This window comes from Haliotis asinina, chromosome 4 (genome assembly GCF_037392515.1).
Source record: "Haliotis asinina isolate JCU_RB_2024 chromosome 4, JCU_Hal_asi_v2, whole genome shotgun sequence".
In the NCBI taxonomy this organism is placed as follows: domain Eukaryota; kingdom Metazoa; phylum Mollusca; class Gastropoda; order Lepetellida; family Haliotidae; genus Haliotis; species Haliotis asinina.
This window is the reverse complement of record NC_090283.1, coordinates 5,633,437-5,656,655: the sequence shown is the minus strand read 5'-3', so window position 1 is coordinate 5,656,655 and position 23,219 is coordinate 5,633,437. Positions and strand designations below refer to the sequence as shown.

Genomic DNA, 23,219 nt, shown 5'->3' with positions numbered 1-23,219 from the left:
CGTTAATCTGTAAAACGTCTCTTTCATTAAAAATATAAAACCTCAATAGTTGTGAAACCAATTTATTGAATATTTTCGATGCATTTTAAATTTCCTGCGATCATGGCATCAGATCCTGTACAGGATAATAATCAGGTCTACTTTGATGGACATGCCGAATCTCTGCACATGTGCAGTTCTGAAGCAATCCGCTTTCATATTTATTCCTTCCAACAAAATCATTACATATTTCATTGTATTTTTGTATTACTTCTATTGTGGTCGTGTGCATACAGGGCCGACTATTGCTGTGTAGAATCAAGCAATACATGCCCTATGTTATCAGTGATCTTCAACAAACCATTATAAAATGTACGAGAGCTATTCTCTGGCGATGTTTTACCACAGGAGCTTCCAGAGTATACGTTGGAGTGACTGACTGAACTAGCCAATTATGTGTGTGTCAGCTATGATGTGTACATCTCAGTGTACCGAAGTGCTTTGTGTATATACGCCTGCACGTGCTTATTGACGAAATATCCAATCATTAATTTCTGTATTTATACATTGAATGTATTATGCTCACTGTACATTGCTAGCTGGGTCTATTTATTGCGACATCCTGTTCAAACTGAGCACGAAAGAAAAATTTGCCAAGTAAAGTCAACACACTAGAAACACCCTTGTCAACAGCATGTTGTAATCCCTGTCTCGCGACCCCTGTGGGGCGTCGTCGACTACATCGTCACTGACGTAGACGTTTTCTGATCTGCTGAGAACAATGGCGTGCGGGCGATGGAGGGCGTACCTGGTGGTGCTGGGGGGTCTGATGGTTCATCTCACCCTGGGAACCGTGTTTTCCTTCGGTGAGTTAGGAAAGCTTGTTAGATCTGTGTTCACTATATGTGTCGCACGGTGTACTCGTTGATCCATTGTCATTCCATGTACCTGATATCATATCTCGCTGTGTGTGGAGAGTGTAATTCTTGTACCTGTACTTCCCTAGTACCATGGTACATCATGTATCAGTATTACAGCTCAACACGAACTTGCGAAACACAAAACTATTGCGATGTCGAGGCAAAAACGAATGTGACCCATTTAAAACAAGGATATTGTAAGGGTAGCAGTTGAGCAGGGTAAACTCCTGAGCACTGGGGGTATGCAACCGGAATGTCATGATAACCCACTAACACATGTCTCAAAGTACAGGAGTAATTTAGTTCGTGTGTTTTAGGGACAATTCAGTAATTGAATGAATGTGACACTTCCCTTTGAATCCAATAGGATGCGTTCCAGAGATTCCACTCCTGTTACAGAAGTAACAGATTTGTCACATCACACGAATGCAGCTTAAGCAGCCTGCAAATAATACGCAATATTTTACGGTTATTATTTCTAATTAACTGGCGAGATGATTATCCAAAATGAGCAAAAATATTTCCTTTATTGCATATCAAATAATACCCTATGGTCTTGCTCGATGACTTGGTTCACACACGTCATCGTATCCCAGCTGTGTGGGTCGATTTTCATATTGTTAATGACTGCATTGTTAGGTCCAACCTGTTATTCGCAGACAGCTAGAATTTTGCTGAGTGCGCAACCTCAATCGCTCTGATTCTACAGGTAACACAACGCTGAATTTCGTTTTCAAAACTAGAGCAATGACCTGACCTTTTGTTTTCCCACTGATCATATAGACAAAGTTATGCAAGCCATGTTAATGTATAATTATATATACATCAGATCATTACAAGATGTTATAATTGTACAGGTAACTTGACCCCGTACTTGACGTCATACTTACGTAACAACACAACCAACCTCGACATCGACTACGGCGACAGTGTGTGGATTTATGCCTGTTGCCTCATGGGACAAGGAACAGCCATCTTTCTTGGAGGAATCATCAGCCGTACCCTAGGCTTGAAACTCACCGTGTTGTTGGGGTCCTGGTTCATGAGGTGCATAGATCCTCCCTCCTCCCAGCCAATTTTCCAAGCACAGGAAACTGAATCCATCAACCCAGTTCCGCACCAAATGTCACCTTCTTGAAATTATCTGTACAAACATAAGCATAAGTCATGTTGGTAAAAATGGCCTCACTAATTACTTAACACTGTGGTCAGTTTTAGTTTTACTTATGGATGTACTTTAAAGAAACAAAACAAAACATAAACATCTTTGACTATGTGATGCATTGACAGTGGTCACAAGTCTCTATGTCTTCAGTTGTTCATACAAAGTACTCGCTAGGTGAGCTTGTGATTCTGACTTATTGCAGTGGGACTCGAATGTGGTGGCCTCGGCGTTCTTCGTCAACTCAAATACAAACTACTTCCAATGTTTGGTTTCAGTGCTGGCGTCATCCTGACATATTTCACAGTGCAACATTCCTACATCGCCGTCATCTTCACCTATGGTGTCATGAATGGACTTGGATGCGGAATTGCCTATTCACTGCCGATGGGCTGTGCCATGAAGGTGAAATAAAGAGAAACAGAATTGTAAAAAATATCATAACAACCACATGCACCAGGAAACGTTTGATTACAGTATTGACCTTTATGCTCGGAGGCTTGTCAGGACAATGCCTCTGGGTATCCTCTAGTTTGTTTCAGACTTTTAACTGTATATGTTAAACCAAACCCGTTAATTCATGTGTGTATCTGTATGATTGTCAGTGGATGCCAGAACGGAAGGGTCTAGCGGGCGGTCTGGTGGTAGCAGGGTTTGGAGGAGGAGCCTTCATCTTTAACCTGATCCAGACAGCCTTCATCAACCCAGACAATCTGTCACCGGATGTCACCGTCAACGGAGAACAGTGAGTCTTTCAGACACCAACGTAAACTGATATCATCCAGGCAGCAACTTTTAGAATGAGGATTGCTTGCTTCTGTGAAACTCTTCGGTAGAGGTTTAACCCCGAAGCTAACTGAAGGTGAGATTCATGTAAAACTCAGCATGATTCTTCACGCCTTTACAGTTTCTTGCAGTGGACGCAGACTCTTTATACACAGCTGAACAGGAAGAGACATTAACGATGTCATCTGCATATAAGATACAATTCCATTACACCGATGTCTCCGACCACTGATCTCATCCATGCAATATCGTCCATTTCTTGCGGATGCGAATATTTGGAGGACCGAAACTATACAGGAACATATATAAATGTCTTGTGAATTAGCGGGCTTTATATGAATCGATCTAAGCAATTGAAAAAGGCAAACATGCACCGACCGAGTCAGCGAGGCTAATCACCTTGGCTAGCTATTCTCGAAACGTTCGTAGCCCTACGCACTTTTAAGCCCATTCGTAACACATTGGCTCACGATCAAAGTTAAGAACTAAGGGCCCTGTTTCGTTAGTCATGTATTACGGCCATCACGTGATACTGAAGACCAATATTAACTCGTTTCTCTCGTCTTGTGTTCAGCTACTTCAGTCAGTCGGAGCTGCTACAGAGAGTACCCTGGGTTTTCGTCCTGACAGGGGGGATATATGCCACCATGCAGTTGGTGGGCGTCCTCCTGATCGCTGATCCCCCGACGCAGGAGGTAGGCTCAAGCCATCACCATGTTTATCAATGCATCATACCGAAGCATCCGTCACCATGAAACAGTAATTAGAGCAGACAGAGACATGTCCGAGTCGGGTATCACGCGGTTCCAAGCAGCATTGGCACTGGCTTTACAACCATTTCCCAGAGTGGGGAATGGAGACCTACTGATTAAAGCATTCGCTTGTCACGCCGAAGAACATGTTTCGATTTCCAACATGGGTACAGCCCATTTTTTGTGTTCCCCGCCTTGACATTGCTGGAATATTGCTAATTGCCCACTCGTTCGCTCCTTAGTAGTGAGGGGCAGGCATAACACATGTTACTACTAGCTAAGCAACGTTACGCATGCACTACAGTATATCTGATGATATAACTGCGTATGCTCTTTCTGTTATCCTTATAACAGTCATTATATATTTCCCTATATACGTATTTTTAGGAGGTCAAGATTGTATCTGATTCTGCACTCGACAGCAGCAACAACGTCGTCATGAGCGACATGACATCCAGCAACGGCAACAGTGGTGGCACAGACGTCACGCCCGTGAATAACAAAGAAGAAAGTAGGTAGGTCATTTCTGCGTTATCTGTATTAAATTATGAGATCTACGTACATATGTTTTTCTTATATATCACTACTCATCCAATAAAGGAAAGAGACAAACTATTTCCTGTAAGGTTCAATACACCTGTTCCCTTAACAAGTTCCACGAATTTGGATGTTTGTGTGTTTGTTGGGAGTGTGATTATCATGGACGATGTTCAATAACAAAAACATAACTTCACTATCTTCTGGCATTCATACTTCATCTGTAAGTATCTTTTATACATATCCCGGTTTGAAAATCAATGATTGAATATACAGGTTTTGAAAAAGGTTCATGAAAATAGTTTAATTGCTGTGGACGTCACAAGCCGGTCACCCACATGAGACGTCACCATGACAACTAAATTCACTAAAACTGCCTCCGACGTAAATCAGTACGCCAAAGTGTACTTCCCACCACCTCCAGGTACCCACCACTTTGTGTCATCAGCACTCGAGCTTCCAAACACAAGACCAGAGTGATACTGGGCAGTCATGGGGGTCGTGCAATGGTCAACAGGCGTTCATGGGAACGTTACCTCTACTAAGGTCGTCAGTCAATTTTTATGGTATACGTTCCAGAGACGAAATTGTTCGAGAGCATGTTCCCAAATGAATGAATGTAACTTCACACTGTTGACGGGTAATCCCCTCCCACAATCTGCACGTGTTATAATAGTTCCGCATCACTCACGCACAAAGTTCACTAATTGTTTATATGGGACGAAAGGAAACAGAAGGTACAGTCACATGTATCTCCATGGTATCATCTGGTGATATAAATTGTGTTGTTTAACCAACTATTTCTTTAGCCGTGTCCCTCTGCTTCATGTTGCAAGGGCTTGTTCATGAATTTTGTTGTGATATAATTTTGTTGAGATGAATGACCGACCATTATTCAACACCACTTCATACGAAGCACATACATCATATCCCGTTTTATGTATTTATTTCTCTTAGCTCACACATAAATGTCGCGGTTCGATTGACTGAGCGCTCTTCTATTATTTTGAATGAGCCCATTGTACAAGCAAGATACTTTGCAATATACCCCGCTGCCAACAGCAACTCATTCGGTACTTTGTGTTATACGTACGTACGTTTTTATCTCGAATAACGTTAAAGGACGCATGATGCACGGAAATTACCGATGTTTTGCGAATGGAAATCGATGGAAGGGGGATAACTATAAATCTGTATTTCTTGTGTCGTCCATAAAATCTAACAATGGATACGGAAACGTTTGACTCTCTTTCCAATAAATAAAATTTGACAAATCGTTTAAATGAAGTCACTCTGAATATTAAGAAAGGGACTTACACCACGGCGACTTTAGTAAGACAATACGGAAAAACAAAGCAAGATGCAACATTCGAATCGTTTGATTCACACAGGTTGACTGAAGTGTACGATCCGACACCAGTGCTTCAGAATGTTCAAAACTGAGGTGTTCGGTAAGATACCTACGTTGTCCACCGGTCCTCGGGGACCATAGGTTTAGGTACCCTCGATGTTTGTTTATGTTCCAGATCCCAAAGGGCGAGGGGAACATAAACAAACATCAAGGGTACATCAGAGTAAACAAGCCCCGAGGGTACATCAACCCATCGTTCCCGAGGGACCAGGGAACACCTTGTAACATAGTTGAAACTATTTGTTGACAGTTGTACTAGACTGTTTTTAATAACAGTTAAACACACTTTGTTGGCAGTGACGATGAAAGTTTGAGTCCCCTGCAGGTCTTGAAGACTCGGTCATTCTACACCCTGTGGACGTGTTTCCTTCTGAACGGTCAGGGCGTGGTCTTCCTGTCGTCACTCTATAAGGTATGGAAAGCAGATTCAAATGTATTTTGCCCGCCCATGTGAGAGTTGTAATTTCTCTGTTGGAGTGTCTTATTGTGGTTTTGAGGAACGGATTTTTGGGGTTTTTTTTCTCCTGTCATATGTGTACGATCAAAACATAATCCAAAAGCCACCGACGCAATATTACATGGTTGTTCTAGAAAAACTACAGATTTCCATGTTTATCGCACCTAACGATTTACTCTAAGGTGATTTTGTAGATACAACCGACAACAAACAGGAGCACGAGAAACATATTTTCAGTATTTGTTTTCTACTTTCACCTGTCATGATATTTAGATTTATACGACTGAAGTTAGATATATGTAACAAGTTGAGATAAAAATATTTTTGTAAGTTTGGAGCATCTGTGCTATGAAAAAATAATATGGAGACTCCTTTTTGAACCAGTCAGTAACATAAGTAATTAATCCTCTGTAGTATTGTACCTATATGCTAGTCTGAGATCATAGCCAGATGGCGACGTTTCCACAAGCTTTATTTGATTTCAGATACCAGTGCTATCAATGAACATCAATAATATGGATATGGCGATATGGCGTCATTTATTTCGAAGACACGGAAGGTTCCTCAATGTTTAATTGTCACACAACACTTCCGTACATCTCCGTGATTGATATTTGACCGTCTATTTTCCAGGATTACGGGCAAACATTCATCCAAAATGACGTGTTCCTGGCAGTGTCTGGAGCCTTCGCGTCTGTCTTCAACTTCTCAGGACGAATGTTCTGGGGCTTCATTGCAGACCGGTATTCTTTCAAGGTTGGTTTGGCACAGATGGATGTGCGAAGTCACAATACAGACTCCACCGTTGTCCGTATCATTCAGCTGCGCATATACACTCGTGCTCTTTCACAGGTTACTGTAACATTTTTGTGAAACGCCTCACGAACAAATATATGTCCTGTGGCTATTATGTGGATTAAGACCAGAAAGCTGTAAAATATGTTCAAAAAATTACATCAGTGATAAAGAACGGTGGTTTTTAGAACCTATTTGTTTCTATTTTTGTGATCATCTTGATTTTCGAAAATGACACCATTATTGATTGATCATATTAAAATAACTTTTTTAGAAATATTTGTAATACACACGACCGTCTGTATTAAACACTACTGACTAATGACCGCCATACAAGGCGTTAAAAGTACAACACATTTTTATTTTTTTTAAAGTTTTCTTCGAATCAATTATCAATATATAGTAGTGATTGTGCAGCTGTAATGTCTTAAATTACAGAGATGATTAACATTGTATCTAACTCCCCCAGTTCTCTGAAAAACTCCATCATCATCAGCTTTGTGCGGGTTCTGTGTTTCTGCACCCTTTGCTCTTCACACACTTTACAAAGGTCTCCGTCAAATGCATCATAAATATTTTTCTATCGTTATTTTAAAAGGTGTATATCTCCTTGACATGTGAAATAAAAAATTCCCAGATTGCCATGATGTGTTTGTGCACGTCATTCTCCTGCCTGATGATCACATTCAACGCCACCCGTGTGGGGAAGGAGGCCCTGTACTTCATCTATGTATGTCTACTGTTCGGGACATTGGCCGGGAATTATTCCCTTTTCTCCGTCGCTGCGGCCAGGTCGTTCGGGGAGAAGCACTACCCCATCAATTTTGGACTCGTCTTCACATCTCAGGTAAGACGGGATGTCAGGTTCTTCAAAACAGCACGTGTCAGCATGTGATATTTCCAACAATGTACATATTGACCTATACAGATCGGTTGAACTGGAATATTGTTGATAATAATTATTGAAGAATGAAACAGATCAGTTCGGGTATTACGTTTTGGGTATTGAAGATTATAGTTTGCATTAGCGATTGCGTAATAAATTGATAAATGTCGAGGATGGGTTTGCTCCTCTACGTACAATGTAGTCTATCGGCGGTTGATATGATGCCTGTCTTCCTGTGAACTAACACACGTATTCGATTACACTGTAGACCATCACCGCACCAGTGGGAGCCGTCTTGGCGTCTCAGCTCAAGACACAGATTGGCTGGTTTGCCATGTTCGGCATGATCGCAGGCTTTTCCTTCTTGAGTAAGTGTCATTACTTAAGTGACAATATTCAATATTCGCTGCAAAAGTGACCCAAATAGTCCCAGGCAGGTATCCAGGGTGAAAGATGATCTTCACACAGCCGTTGGTCTTCACCTAGTACTGAGACATTGCCCACCATTGCTTTTAACAGACAACGAAATAAATTACATTTTGTGACGTCATTCCATTGTCTGCTCGCTTCATTACTTTTCAAGAATGGGGCGATGTGTAACAGTTTGAAATTAAAGATTTCATTTATCATTTGAACATATAATTTGGATAGCAGAAATATTCCGTCGATGTAATTTAAGTAGGACAATATCCTCATAACTTACTCGGACATTACCCTCTACTTATTGTTGAAACACAATGTTAAGAACTCCTTCTGAATCGTAACGTATTCAATATTTTGTAAATGCCGTATTAACAACATTTGAACACTGACATACAGCTTCATATCGGTTTGTCACAAGCTTTTCCCCTTCGCCTCGCACTGCGACTAGCGAGTAATAAGTTTACTTCGCGTTGTATAAAAACTACAGCACTGCTGTACTTAATGTTTCCCTCATTCATACATAAATGTTTGCAGTCATTGTATTTGTATTGGCAGGTTTGCTTCTCATCTCAACATTCAATGTCAAGAACAGTAAAGCCCAACAGACATAGTCACCTGCTGGATGCTGTACCTCTCGACAAGTTCTACTATTTAAATCCATATTCGCTCTATACTATATTTAAATCATATTCTTGGATCTGTGTCAGTCTGGACACGGGGATGTGTTGAGCCTGGTCTGTTCCTGTCATGTACCACCTGGTTGGAAAGATAAACAATTTAACAGTCTCATAAATCAAGATGTTTGCCACACAACTTTGACTATCCCAACATTTGAATGTTTATATTCCATTATGTGTTTCTGTTTTTTATGATATGTATTAAAGTATTCTGCATTGTCGATATGTTGAACTGTTCATGTTTCGGTATACACAGGGACAGTCCTGAGTGCAGGGGCAAAAATGTCAGACTTTTGCGCATGTTCTTATGAATGTGTAAACTTAAGCTTGAATCCATTACGATAGAATGACGTGTTGTGAAAGTTTTGTGGCAGCTGAATGCTCAACTTACAGGTTTGGATGGACTGGGGAGACTTAACATGGGGAGTAGTCACTTCTCGAGAATCCCTTCAGCGCATGCCTCGACTCATCGTGTGACCAGTGTAGCCATTATGGCAGCCGCTTAGCGTTAAAGATTGGACCCGGTTTACTTTCAACAGCTGATAACATTCACTGAGTGTTGTGACAACTGAAAACCTACATGTAAAATATACGATCAAACAATTGCTATTAGTGTCAGTATGGGTACAGTAGATTTCTAGTAACGTGTCAAGTCGGCTATAGCTCATTTGTTTTCATTTTCTCCGAACACAGCGAAGAAAGACTATATTCTATCGCTAGAAACTTCTTTCACATATTCCTCGATCTGTTCTGATCTGCCACTGCGATGTTTGGGTTTTTCTAGTTAATGCTCCCAAACAGCTTTCATATTCACCTTTAATGTCATATAGGGGGATATACCATATGAAGGGAACATACCAGCAGGTGAAAAGTGTCAGCAAGTACGGGGTAACAGTGATAGTTTCACAATTTTGAAAAAAAGGATCGATCGAGTGTATCTGAAGTTTCTGAAAATATGACATCAGATCTGTTCTGATCCGCCACTGATGCTTGTGATGCTGGAGTATTATAGTTCTGAGTTCTCTTTTTGGTTGATTAGTATTTGATAAAACTGGTAACCTGTTTAAAAAGTTTTGTGATAGTTCAAAACATTCTGTTTTTGAAGGGTGTCTGACGGGGTCAGTGAACAATGTCCATGACACTCCCCAAATGCAATAAGATAACTGAATTAATTACCAATGTAAGAAAATGCCTCAAAGTAGATTCTAGTTTTGCATGCTTTAACATGTTTGGGGAGAGACGGCCGTGATGTACCGGTTATTCTTTCAAAGTCACTGTGTGCGTAGGAACATGACGAAGCACACGCTAATCAGTACAAATAGTAAAGAAAGCAAGTCAGTGACCTATGCCTATTATAGATTATCCGTGGATGGACGTGAGAAAGTCAGATATGAATGGAATATATTTGGCTCCTCTTTGATCCCATATACAGCACGACATATTTTAACGGCCGCGGTAGATTAACATAAACACATCTACCAATTTCGCGTGAAACTATAATCGATATATATTTCAAACATAATATGTTCATTCTCTTCCACTGATTTTATAGTGATAATGTACAAGACGTTTTAATTCCTGACGGTTTTGGCAAAGACTTTCGACATAGCCATCGTGTAGTGAAAGCTCTCAACAACAATTTTAACATTCAAAAGGAATTATAATCTTTCTGATCTTTCCACTACAGTTTTTTTTTTCACTACAGAATTTTTTTTGTGGAATGATCTCCACAGGAATAGTGACGTGCGTTTATTGTTCCTTGTGTCATGAACTTCGTTTTTCTTCACCACAATGTGCAATCGGACATAGACTCACATCACACACGGAACATATAACAGGAGATGTTCCTGAGATCCGACTACGACCGCACCAGCTGTTGCTGCACGCTACATCTCCCGAACCGCGACAGCTGGGCCTAATGAATGGCAAATGACAGTAGTGTTGACATATGTGTCATATATAACGTCATGTCTTCATATATGAATACATAATTCCAGTATATACATGTAATGCATTCATGCAAGTAGAAAAAAAGAACTTGGTTTACTTTAATACGTCACTTGTTGATACACATCTTGAATGCATCTCCGCAACAAAAAAGAACCATGAAACAAAAATGTTACTAATATGTCTCCTACAACGTCATACGATGCTATGTGATGATAGCCTGCAATCAATGAACTCCTTTGTTTGTAAAGTATGGCGCCAGAGAGTCTCCAGGACGTGCCATATCCAATAGAACCACCAAAATGGTCACGGTGTTATTCCCGATATTGGCAGCTCAATGAAAGATCGATTAACATCTGCAGGCAGTTGTGTCTGCCAATCAAATTTATTTTGCTAGTGATACACTTGTTATTTGCTTGATCTTAATCATTGTGTATGAACAAGCTCCTGCTGTGTGTAAAGCGTCCGACAGTCTAGACGCAGGCTGGAAAACGCCGGAAATCAGTTTCCAGTTGTCATTATGTATGTTTCGTACTCAAGTTTGTGTTCAGCTGAATACTGGACAGGTTCCAACAAAATCAAAATGTTTCTGCTCTACTCCGTTATCATGTCACTTGAACAAACGCCTGGCTTTACGAAATCGAACTTACATTGTTCTTACTTTTCGAGGGTTGGTATTTGTGTAGTGTTTTTGTAATCATTATCAACACATGTTCCTTCTAATAGTAGATTCCAAGCTGAATCTTTGGCATCACCAGGCATCCGTTATCCTACAGGTCCTAGTAGGTGCCGTTGTATTGAGTGTTTCCACGCCTTTGTCCTGGGAATAGAGGTGAACTCAAGCGATGTTACCGAGTTTGAATTTGTAGGTCAAACTGGAATAGTGGCGTTTTAGCCAGTGGTAGGAAAACTCTGTAGTTTTCTGACGTTCAGCGACTAATGTAAATCTCTGTGAGTGTTAAGCTATTTATCTTTTATAAGATATTTACTAACAGTAGTGGTGAGACCTTTTTATACCAGTTCGCCGGCTGTGTTAAGCAGGATATACAGGAACGACTCCATCATATTATGTATATCGTATTCTGGTGTCATCATTGACTAGCAATAGTTCACTCATAGATCTTCCATTCTTCAAGTCTGTTTCATATCTTGTCTTGAGTACATCAGTTGTCTTTTGCCTCAAAGGCGGTGTGGAACACGTGCTAAATGCAAGGGTTTTAAAGACATTACACTACAACGACACTGGACTGGTAGGGGGACTGTCAATATTCTTGCCAGCTGGAAGAAGCGTTGGAAATAAGCACCGCCACAGAGGCAGAGCGCCATTATATTGCATTTGTTTTCAACCAGAACCTTTTTCCACATATTTTTTTTTTTTTGTTGACGCTCGAGAACCGTCCATGATTCATGATTCGTCAGTGGCAGCAGCACCAGTCTGATAAACTACTACCCTCTGCGCCTTAGTCTGCTTGACTGTGTAGATACAGTGTAAGATTTCATGCAGTTTACTTCATTTTGGTTTTATTGGTTTGACTTTAACAAAATGGAGATTTCGTTCAGAGCTTGTTGATTTTAAGGGTTGCAAGCGGCAGAAGGCCCCGATCGCCAACCGTCAAATTAAAGTTTTTGCAAACACTGGCTCAGAGTATGTATTAGAATTCTAAACTGACAAAAAATTAAAGAAATAAAAAAATGTAAAAAACAGTAAAGCCAACACATCATAAACGCCGTTGCCTTTGTCACCAGCAAGTTGTAATCCCGGGAAGGCTGCTGCGATTACATCGACTTACGCTTGTCTTTGATCGACACGGAACAATGGCCTGTGGACGATGGAAGAAATACCTGGTGGTGCTGGGAGGTCTGATGGTTCATCGCACTCTGGGCACCGTGTATTTCTAGGGGCTGTAGCTTAAACATCTGGTATTCCTAGAGAACAGTCAGTAAGTATGACAGGTATGCTGTACCCTTATAATTGTGCAAAAAGCTCACCAATTGTGGAACTACTTTTCGATAATAAAGACCTCTTTACCGGATGTCTTCCCACACAAATAAATCGGCCATTGCTATTCACAATCACATTCAACACTCTAATTTATCTCACCAGCAAGTTGTAATCCCATTCACACGGTCCCTGGAAGGCTGCTGCGATTACATCGACTTACGCTTGTCTTTGATCGACACGGAACAATGGCCTGTGGACGATGGAAGAAATACCTGGTGGTGCTGGGAGGTCTGATGGTTCATCTCACTCTGGGCACCGTGTATTCCTTCGGTGAGCTGCGCAAGCTTCTTTGGTCTGTACTACTTTTATAGGTCATATCACCTACATGATGATTCCTACACAATCTCTTTCGTGATGTGCCTCTACATATTAGATATCTTATTTTATACAGTAGATAGTGACTGTTATACAACTATACTTTACTAAATCACCATCGCGCATTCTCTGTCAGTGGTAAACCTTATCCTGTTCGTTTATTATTTAATACATTTTATTGTGAGGTGGAGTCAAATACGCATGTGACCCACTTAAAATATTGCAAGGGTGGGTTGACGACTGTACTTTCCCAAACGACGACCTCCTTGGCAATGGAGATATGCAAGTACATGAACCTGTGTTACCGGCAGACCATGATAACCTATGTACTTATCGTGTATGTTAGAAACGTACCACCTAGGTATTGTTTACCTCTATTGCATACACATAAGCATTACGTTAGCAGAGCCTGGATTCTAGAGCTTTTATGGAAAAACACGTGTCTTACACACAAGTCGTGAAAGCAGCTGACATAATTTTCACGTGATGCAAAGGGGTCAAGTACATCGGGGTATACATATGCTAGTTGCACATTGTAAACTACAGTCTTCTGAACTGATTTCACAGACGACAGAAGCAAATATTCATTCAAAAAGACAAAAACATATTTAGAAAATGTAAGGTGTCAAGTTGATGGCATGCTTGACGCAGGCTTGTCGACTTCAAAAGTCGGTTCCATCTTGAATATTATATTAACCAAGCACTTACTAGCAAAGTGTCGTACAGTATAGGATCGTCCAAAACCCGGAGGTTCGAAGAAGATTGACGACCGTGATGACGAAAGACCAGAAAGACACAGTGCCATGCATGATTCTTGCTGAAGAACTGCATCAGGAGCTGAGTCTGACTGCCCATCAGAAGGAGTCTAACGGCTGATATCCGAATAGACATTCGTGCCTCACAGTAGGCATTAAGGTCTTCAAAGCTAAGCTACCAAAGCTAGCTGTTTTGGTTTGATGACAGTTGCTATCGACGCCCGTTGTATGCAGACGTCGTGACGAAGCATACATGATCCGTGCAACTGAACCCTGTGGCGATGGATCAGTGATGGTGTAGGGTTGTGTTTCATATGACCACAACGTGGATTTAATTACACCTAATGGTCAACAGGAAGTACTGGAAGCAGACGTCTTGTCTTATTTTCATGGCCATCCCTTGCAGTCGTCTCATGTCCATGACTGACACTTGTAGACTTCACAGTTACCATCATCTATGTGCAGAACAAAGCCATCCAAACATTCCCGTGATTACAAAGGGCCCTGTAGGGATTTCGTCGAACAGCTGCTGGATATTTTGGTCTTCATAGTTAGCAGGAACTGACGCAAAACACCCCTCGAGGAACTGCGAAGTATTCCGAAGCCGATAATTTATATGTTGTTGTGTTTCTTTTCAATACTTGTACGGCTTGGATGGGACGAGGCGTTCAGATGTTATCTGTTATCTGATGACTACACCATGTAATAATGTCGTCAGACACAGTCATTATTTGAGGCCTGTGACGGAACCAGACCAGTGGCGCAGTCATTGTAGCCATACTTTCCATTATTGCTATTCATGGTTAGTGTACTGAGTCCAGGGGTTAAAAAGAAAGTTTTATAAATTATATTTCCCTTTTTGTTTTTGATATACTCATATGTGTCATATGTGTCAATTATCATTTTAAATTTCTATACGTTTGTTGCAATCAGATCATAATAAACACTTCCGATTTTAAGGTAACTTAACTCCCTACTTGACGTCGTACATGCGTAACAACACATCCGACGTCGACTACGGCTACGGGGACAGTGTGTGGATCTACGCCTGTTGCCTCATGGGACAGGGCGCAGCCATCTTTATCGGAGGAATCATCAGTCGTACCCTAGGCTTGAAACTCACCGTCCTGCTGGGGTCATGGTTCATGAGGTAGACGTTTAAAATATCTGATTCTCACACATTGGACTCTCCGTCTCATAGGACCACCATGACATTCATAAACAGACACACACATGTATGGTCTTGAGATTAGGTATGGAGATGAGAGGGACAGACCTCCTTCGTCAAAAATACTTTAAGATAAGATAAAACTTATAGGTGGTCGTTGGAGAAACAAAATCGAAAGAACTTGTTTTCTCTTCATGTCTATACATCCACACACTTTGTTAACTGTAAGGTATTGAATATCTAATGGTGATGTTTTCTTTGAGAGTCAACAGAATGTCTCTGTTCATACGTTGTTTATAATTAACTTTATGAAGGCGATGTGGTGTAATTCATTGATTATAACGTTCGCTCGTCAGGTTTTGGGTACTGGTTTGCAGCATGGCGTGGATAAATAAGTGAACCCCGTTTCGTATGTGTACCGCCATTTACAATTTCATATAACCCTTAACTTTCATTTTTTTACAGTATTTTTGTCCTTGACCTGCCAGAATATCCATTATCTATGTGAGATATAACGTAAAATGTGGCCTTGGCTTACTTAGTCAACTTAAAAACAAACTATTTGCAATATTCTTTCAGTGCTGGCGTCATCCTGACGTACTTTGCGGTGCAACATTCCTTTATAGCCATCATATTCACGTACGGCGTCATGAACGGACTTGGATGTGGAATCGCCTATTCACTACCAGTGGGATGTGCCATGAAGGTGAAAGTTTGAACCAAATCACTCAGTAATACACCGCCATAATTTGCATTTCGAAGGCACTCCAGAAAGTATGTTTTCCTTCGATTCCAATTTCGCCCATATTGCTTGTATTTTTTTCCCCACACAATGACTCTGTGAATTATTAGGTTTGGTTCAGAATTTTAAATCACTAAATCACTGCTCGGTATTAGACCAAACTCGGTCACTAAGGTGTGCCCCTCAATGATTGTCAGTGGATGCAAGAGCGGAAGGGTCTGGCTGGGGGTGTGGTGGTTGCAGGGTTTGGAGGAGGAGCATTCATCTTTAACCTGATCCAGACAGCCTTCATCAACCCAGACAATCTGTCACCGGATGTCACCGTCAACGGCGAAAAGTGAGTGTTTCATCCACCAACATCCTCCCACCTTTGCAGTTTCTCGCAGAATAAACAGAGATACAATTGAGTTGGGAGAAAGAGTAGTGATGTCATTTGAGGCTGGCGTCGTAAACGTTTCCTGTGTTGCAATCTCATGGATGTGCGAGTATGTAACATCTCATAGATAACAAGTATGTTTGCAAAAATCAAACTAAGAGGACATGAAATGTTAACCATACCAGGATGACTTGAGTCGCAAATACTTTCAGGCTGTCAACTGATTTACATCATTAGCATCGGAACTGAAAAGCCGAGTCTGGCTAGTTACAAAGATAAGTTTTACGACAAGTCTGGGGTGCCGTAGATCAATGCCCTTGTGGTTCTCTCTTGTGTTCAGCTTCTTCAGTCAGCCGGAGCTACTACAGAGAGTACCCTGGGTGTTCGTCCTAACAGGGGGGATGTACGCCACCATGCAGCTAGTGGGCGTCCTACTCATCGCTGACCCCCCGACACAGGAGGTAGGAAATGGCTCACGCCATCATAATGCTCACAATGCTCTTATTGTCCTCCAAAGTCACGTTACGAATGCACTGCAGTACATTTGCTGATATAACTGCGTGTGCTCTTTCTGTATTGCTTATAACAGTCATTATCTGTTTATTCCTATACGTATTGTAGGAGGTCAAGGTTGTATCTGAATCTGGACTCGACAACGTCGTCATGAGCGAAATCACATCCAGCAACGGCAACAGTGGTGACACAGACGTCACGTCCGTGAATAACAAAGAAGTAGGTAGGCCAGGGGGTTATACATCATCATATTCATCAATACCCGTCATTCCAAGTAGGTATGTCCATCGTCAGTACAGCCATTAACATCATCGTATATACAGGTCATTGTCATCAGCTGCAGACTGCAGTCTTCTTTTCCCTATTAAAAGTGTGACTGAGGTATGTTGTAGGTGGTTTATAGCAGCTTCTCATAATTTACGGAAACGATATGTGGAACCCGGTTTCCAGGATTTTCTCACCATTTAGTGTCCTTAGCAGTCAGAGCTTCTCCGTCTTTAAAGCTTTCCATTGTCACACAGAAAAGCGAGGTTTGATTCCTCGCATGTGTACACACTGTGCAGCCCATGTCTGATTTGCCTGATGTGCGTGTCCTAGGAAGTGACGATATCGGAGCCTGGGCTCTCCAAAGGGAAAGACCCCACAGCCAACAGCATCAACAATGATGATGGAAACGTCACGGTTGTTGACCTCAAACAAGAACATGGGTAGCCATTCCACATTTCCCTCTTCAAAGATCACACATACAGATGTGTCCAACTAGCCATATATATTATATATGCTTAATATGAAGCTTAATATCACTAATTTAGCATTTATCTTTCCCCTTCCGTCTGTTAGCATTGTTTCACTGGTTGCACGAATATGACAAATCACGGCACACAGTCTGGATGTGTGTATGATTGTTGGCAGTGCCACACTCACTGGCGGAGGCCATGAACATGGAAAGCAACTAAGTATGTTCTAGCATTCACAAGAATGTGGTCATAAACACAGTTTTGTTTCACCTGTAAATACAGTTCAGGTGATGCTAAAGCAATTATTCAGGGGCTACGTTCATTGTGTAGAATAACGTTGCGTGGCTTTCAAATGCATACATGAACACAATATCGACGCTGAGGACGCCGCGAACTGATCCTCCGCACGAGACCTCACGTCTGCAGGACAACTGCATTCGCAACATTCACCCCCGACGTAAACTGATCTGCCAACTGACTGTCAGGTACGCCTAACTATCAACTGTGATTAACGAAGTTAAACATACTTTGTTGGCAGTGACGAGGAAAGTTTGACTCCCCTGCAGGTCTTGAAGACTCGGTCATTCTACACCCTGTGGATGTGTTTCCTTCTGAATGGTCAGGGCGTGGTTTTCTTGGCGGGACTCTACAAGGTAACCTGGCGCCTGATGGACAGCAAATTCATAAAGATGTTGTTCATCAATTGGGGGAGTTAACTCTTCCCTGTTGTGGGTTTTGGGGACGGATTCCAACTTTTTCTCTTAGATGTGTTTGTCAAGCAGTCCACCAGCCTCCGTCAGATCGGTACACAGTGGCCCGTTCAAGAAATACACGACGTTTCCATGTTTGAAACATATATACACTACACCAAGGTAGTGTCTGAATAAAAGCGACAAAAAAAAGAACATTCCTACGTTGACACGGGGTAACTGCATCTGAGTTTCGTCACTGATGGGTCACATTAGGAAAAGTTCCCTTTACATTGGGCCAACACTTGTTCTATGAATATATATGGTTTTGATAGTAACAAATAAAACCATTTAAATTGAAAAGGGTTCCGAAGGCGACCAGAGATTCAGAACATGCGGAAATATAGACGCGTTTCATTTAGGGCTCTGGCAAAACACTGTGGTTCATGGTCTGTGACACAGACTATCCTTACATCCACCATACCTCGGCTTTGGACCCAGTCATACAATTTGCGAGTTACTGTCGTCAGGCGCTGTAGGAAAACATTGAGCATGCTTGGATGTATCTGAAACATTTCAGCAACTTTAGATGCCAGTGTTGAAATTAGCTGTACGAATGCTGGTAGATGCGAAGCACAATATCAGTACAATTGAGTGGACAAGGATCAACACATTCACATTCATTGCGGATAAGTGATTGCTGGATGGTCCGTTTTAGAATCACAGTATATATAAGATCAGACGACGATTTTGAAGTACCAAGTGCGTTTTAATCAAGTATCTGATTCTGTTCTTTTCAGGATTACGGACAAACATTCATCCAAAATGACGTGTTCCTCGCAGTGTCTGGAGCCTTCGCGGCTGTCTTCAACTTCTCGGGACGGATGTTCTGGGGGTTCATTGCTGACCGGTATTCTTTCAAGGTTGGTTTGGAATAGTTGGATGAGCGACCTCACATTGTATGTATCAGTCCACTGCGCATGGGCGTTCTTGCATTTGGAAAGGTTACTATTGTTGTGAAACGCCGTGCACAGAATACTTGAATGTCTAGGTCACGTATGGCCAACAGGTGTGTATGAATGAGTGCCAGCGATTCGGTACAAATGCCTGCTTACTGTCGGGGAAATGATATGTAGTTATACAATACGTTTCTGAACCTGGAATGCCTCTGCCGATCGAATCCAGCCTTACATAGGTACTGTCAACGTGGCTGAAATTACTAAACGAATTTCAAGATGAGTTTTCACTGTCATGGATGATCGATGACTTTGGCTTGAAATTGCTGAAAGCAGCTGTTGTCGATGAATAGTTGCGCAAAACGAGTATTTTGCGTGGTGAAATCTAACTTTGAATGAGGAGAGGATGGTTTCATAGTGACATCCCCTTCATTTTAAATGGTAATATGGTTGGGGCTGTACACCTATATGTCTTTCTAGCGCTGTTTCTAAACGAGATACGCCCCTGCGGTCAATGTTGGATATATATTCCCCAGACAGCCATGATGTGTTTGTGCACGTCATTCTCTTGTCTGATGATCACATTCAACGCCACCCGTCTGGGGAAGGAGCCCCTGTACTTCATCTATGTGTGTCTACTGTTCGGCACCCTATCGGGGAACTTTGCGCTCTTCTCAGTCGCTGCGGCCAGATCGTTCGGGGAGAAGCACTATCCCATCAACTATGGTCTCATGTTCACATCTCAGGTGAGACGAAATGTCAATGATATGGGCAATTTAAACAGCATGTGTCACTATGTTATTTCTAAGGTGTAATAGATTTAGTCAGTCCTTTGTGATAGTGAGTGAGTGAGTTTAGTTTTACGTCGCACTTAGCAATATTCCAGCTATATGGCGACGGTCTGTAAATAATCGAGTCTGGGCCAGACAATCCAGTGATCAACAACATGAGCATCGATCTGCGCAATGGGGAACCGATGACATGTGTCAACCACGTCAGCTAGTCTGACCACCCGATCCCGTTAGTCGCCTCTTACGACAAGCCTAGTCACCTTTTATGGCAAGCATGGGTTGCTGAAGGCCTATTCTACCCCGAGACCTTCACGGGTCGTCCTTTGTGATAGAGCTGGATCGTTGCTGTGTAATGCCACAGAACAATCTGTCTTCTTTGTAACTTACTGAACCTCGTTTGCTACAATTGTGACACGGAAGACGATAAATTGTGGTCATGAGACCAAGAGCAGTTAGTTAACAGATACATTCTGACCATGGTTGAGCTCCGCAACCTTTGCAGTAGCTTGTTTGCCATATTTTTATGTGTGTGTGTGTGTGTGTGTGTGTGTGTGTGTGTGTGTGTGTGTGTGTGTGTGTGTGTGTGTGTAATGCATTTGTCTTCCTGTGAACTAGATTCCATTACACTGCAGACCATCACAGCACCACTGGGAGCTGTCCTGGCATCTCAGCTAAAGACACAAATTGGCTGGTTTGGAATGTTCAGCATGATTGCAGGATTTTCGTTCTTGAGTAAGTGAGATTATCTAGCCTCATGTAAGAATGTCGAGTTTTGATTGGTCCATGTGACTCTGATAAAATACCATGTACATCCATCACGATCCGCCAGCGGGCGTATAAAAGTCGTATACTCCCGCTGCGAAAGTCATATCTCCACGCTACGCCTCGGTGACGACGCGAGAAGTGAGAAATGCGTGCATCGACAAGCCTTTAGTAACGTGCGGTGCATTGAGGTCAAACGATCAGCTGGTGTCAACATGGCAGCAAGTCGATTCGATGCGTGTTGTTTTGTTTTAATTTAGTGAAAACATTCAGCTAGATAAGGGTTGTATAAGGTTGTATTACAATGATGTTGAATACAACCTTACGAGCCGGAGGCGAGGGGAATACAACCTTACGGGCCGGAGGCGAGGGGAATACAACCTTACGGGCCGGAGGCGAGGGGAATACAACCTTACGAGCCGGAGGCGAGGGGAATACAACCTTACGAGCCGGAGGCGAGGGGAATACAACCTTACATGGGACTGATAAAACCTCGTATTTCCCTCGACACGATGTGATAACTTATAATGTTCACCTTGCCACCCGATTCCCCAACAGTCCCAGACTAGGTATCATGTTGTTACGAGCCTCTTGTGAATCTATATAAAATCAGTGCATATAATGCAATAACGACACTGTTATGTTACACCGCCAGTTATCATCTTCATAGAGCAATGTTACCAGCGTATGACGCCTTCACCTCGCACTATGACTAGCTTCTGATAACTATTGTATAAAATCTTATGACTTTGTACTTGTATTTACATTTTACAGGTTTGCTTCTCATCTCAACATTCAACGCCAAGAACAGTAAAGGCCAACAGAAATAATCACCTTCTCGACGATGAAACGTTGATTGATGTTACTAGTTTGAAAGATATCTTCTCCTACCCTTGGAAATGTCCTTAGCCTGTGGTCAGTCCGTCTTGTGGCACCTGACTGGACACATTGGTACTAAGATAGACAATATGATCCGTTTGATAAATCGAGATGTGTGATATGCTGCACTGACTACGGCATTATTTGATGATTTGTGAGATTATTAAAGCTGACTCTGTTGTCACTTACAGAGGAATCGTCATATGTGATATATGTAGAAACAGTCCTTGATGTTGTCAGAGAGGAGTCACGTGTTGTATGACATGTCTGTAGAGAATGCTGAATACAGCACATACAAATAGTCCCATTGACGTTGTAATGTAGAACCTGTAGATTATGATTCCAAGACACACATTCCCTGGACTCCGTCAAACAGTTCTATAACAAATAATAGTTTTCTGCTAGTCCCGAATCAGAAGAAAGTGTATATGACACGTCTAGATGTCTTCTATTAACAATGAGGTTTTTCTCTGATAAGAGGAACGCAGGAGTATTGCGTCGAGTTCAACAATATTTGTTGTTTGTTGAGTGAAATATTTATACAATGCTTTTTGACTGAGATGAATTTTCAGTAATGTTATTCTATAAGATTTATTAAAGAGAATATACTGTCTCTACAAAACAGCTTCCATCGTACCAGCAGGGTAAGTACGGAGCGACCCTCATCTTATCTTATTATGTTTCATTATCAGTTGACAAACTGTTTACATTCAGAACGTCAGTGAAAAGAATAACCAGCCATAAATATCCTGTGAAACAGATTCTGTTTGTCGTGATGGAGTAGCTGTGACAGTTTTATGAATGGATCTCTGGAAGCCATAACAGAGCTCAAAGAATAATTCGTCATGGATTTGTTGAAAGAAAAATAATAACAAATTCACAAGCTAAATAAACATAGATACCCAAATTACTGAACAGAACATGCTTTGTTTTCGGTAGAAGGTCCATTTCAATTTGGAGATCAACAACGTCGTAGCATTCTTTGTTAAGCCAGTATAGCATACATTATCCGTTCACACATGTACCGTTTACAAACTGTTGTAGGAGTGAATGATGTTCACATAGATAATCAAATTTAATAACACCAAAACTTTAATCCTTCAATGTCTCCTTGAACAAAAGACACCCACAACATTTGAAGTCCATTTATATAGGAATGGATCACCCTATTTCATCGTGACACCTGGCTTCACCGCCAGGGTAAAGACGCTGCTTCATGCAGGCGGCATGTCTATTGCTTGACATATGGCGGTACGCCAGTAGAGCTATTGTGGAAGGAAACAGACCAGATACGCAAGCGATGGATCAAAACTACAGTCATATACGAGCTAGCTGGTTGATTTCGTTTGAAACTACAATCGATAGACATTACTAAAAATATCATTCACTGTTCCAAGGTACTTATTGAAAATGGTACTCATTCTCGGGTGTTAATATACATAAGTTTTAGCACCATGCTGACAAAAACTTCAACATGCGGTGAACAAACGGTGAACTAATGTACAGCTCCTTCAGCGATATATTTCTGAGCTTTTAACACTGTAATTCAACTGACACAAACTTCACAGCTTAGGGCCGCGGAGCGGTACTTATGTTGTTAACTTTGTTTTCCACAATGTGCAGTCGGACATGGGTTCTTGCATCACATCCAACACTCGGGATATATAACAGGAGATGTTCCAGATATGTGACTACACAGCCACAGCTTGGCCTGATCGGTATTGTCGGCAGTGGTGACAAACGTGTCACATGTCAGGTCGTTCCTTCACATTGAGCAAAAAAATCGTAATAATGAAATATTA

General features: G+C 41.6%; 2 protein-coding genes across 2 annotated transcripts; both read left to right on the top strand.

Annotated features, from left to right (window-relative positions):
- Positions 1 to 616: 616 nt before the first annotated feature.
- On the top strand, positions 617 to 9,010 carry LOC137282109 (uncharacterized MFS-type transporter YhjX-like). Its single transcript, XM_067813839.1, has 11 exons — positions 617 to 845; positions 1,757 to 1,946; positions 2,340 to 2,466; positions 2,667 to 2,806; positions 3,422 to 3,542; positions 3,987 to 4,114; positions 5,845 to 5,959; positions 6,638 to 6,760; positions 7,437 to 7,646; positions 7,954 to 8,053; positions 8,664 to 9,010. The coding sequence occupies exons 1-11, from the start codon at positions 761 to 763 to the stop codon at positions 8,717 to 8,719; spliced, it is 1,395 nt and encodes a 464-aa protein (XP_067669940.1). The 5' UTR covers positions 617 to 760; the 3' UTR covers positions 8,720 to 9,010.
- Positions 9,011 to 12,782: 3,772 nt separating this feature from the next.
- Positions 12,783 to 22,327, top strand: LOC137282108 (uncharacterized MFS-type transporter YhjX-like). The gene is made up of 12 exons (XM_067813838.1): positions 12,783 to 13,004; positions 14,765 to 14,954; positions 15,552 to 15,678; positions 15,912 to 16,051; positions 16,431 to 16,551; positions 16,712 to 16,822; positions 17,201 to 17,310; positions 17,879 to 17,993; positions 18,830 to 18,952; positions 19,522 to 19,731; positions 20,409 to 20,508; positions 21,313 to 22,327. The coding sequence occupies exons 1-12, from the start codon at positions 12,920 to 12,922 to the stop codon at positions 21,366 to 21,368; spliced, it is 1,488 nt and encodes a 495-aa protein (XP_067669939.1). The 5' UTR covers positions 12,783 to 12,919; the 3' UTR covers positions 21,369 to 22,327.
- Positions 22,328 to 23,219: the final 892 nt, after the last annotated feature.

What these genes read in the sequence shown, in the direction of transcription:
- LOC137282109 (XM_067813839.1), top strand. Translation starts at nt 761, where the DNA reads ATGGCGTGCGGGCGATGGAGGGCGTACCTGGTGGTGCTGGGGGGTCTG. An exon ending in TCCTGTCGTCACTCTATAAG is followed by an intron (nt 5,960 to 6,637) that starts GTATGGAAAGCA and finishes TCTATTTTCCAG; the next exon opens with GATTACGGGCAAACATTCAT. An exon ending in GACTCGTCTTCACATCTCAG is followed by an intron (nt 7,647 to 7,953) that starts GTAAGACGGGAT and finishes ATTACACTGTAG; the next exon opens with ACCATCACCGCACCAGTGGG.
- LOC137282108 (XM_067813838.1), top strand. Translation starts at nt 12,920, where the DNA reads ATGGCCTGTGGACGATGGAAGAAATACCTGGTGGTGCTGGGAGGTCTG. An exon ending in GTCACCGTCAACGGCGAAAA is followed by an intron (nt 16,052 to 16,430) that starts GTGAGTGTTTCA and finishes TCTTGTGTTCAG; the next exon opens with CTTCTTCAGTCAGCCGGAGC. An exon ending in GTCTCATGTTCACATCTCAG is followed by an intron (nt 19,732 to 20,408) that starts GTGAGACGAAAT and finishes ATTACACTGCAG; the next exon opens with ACCATCACAGCACCACTGGG.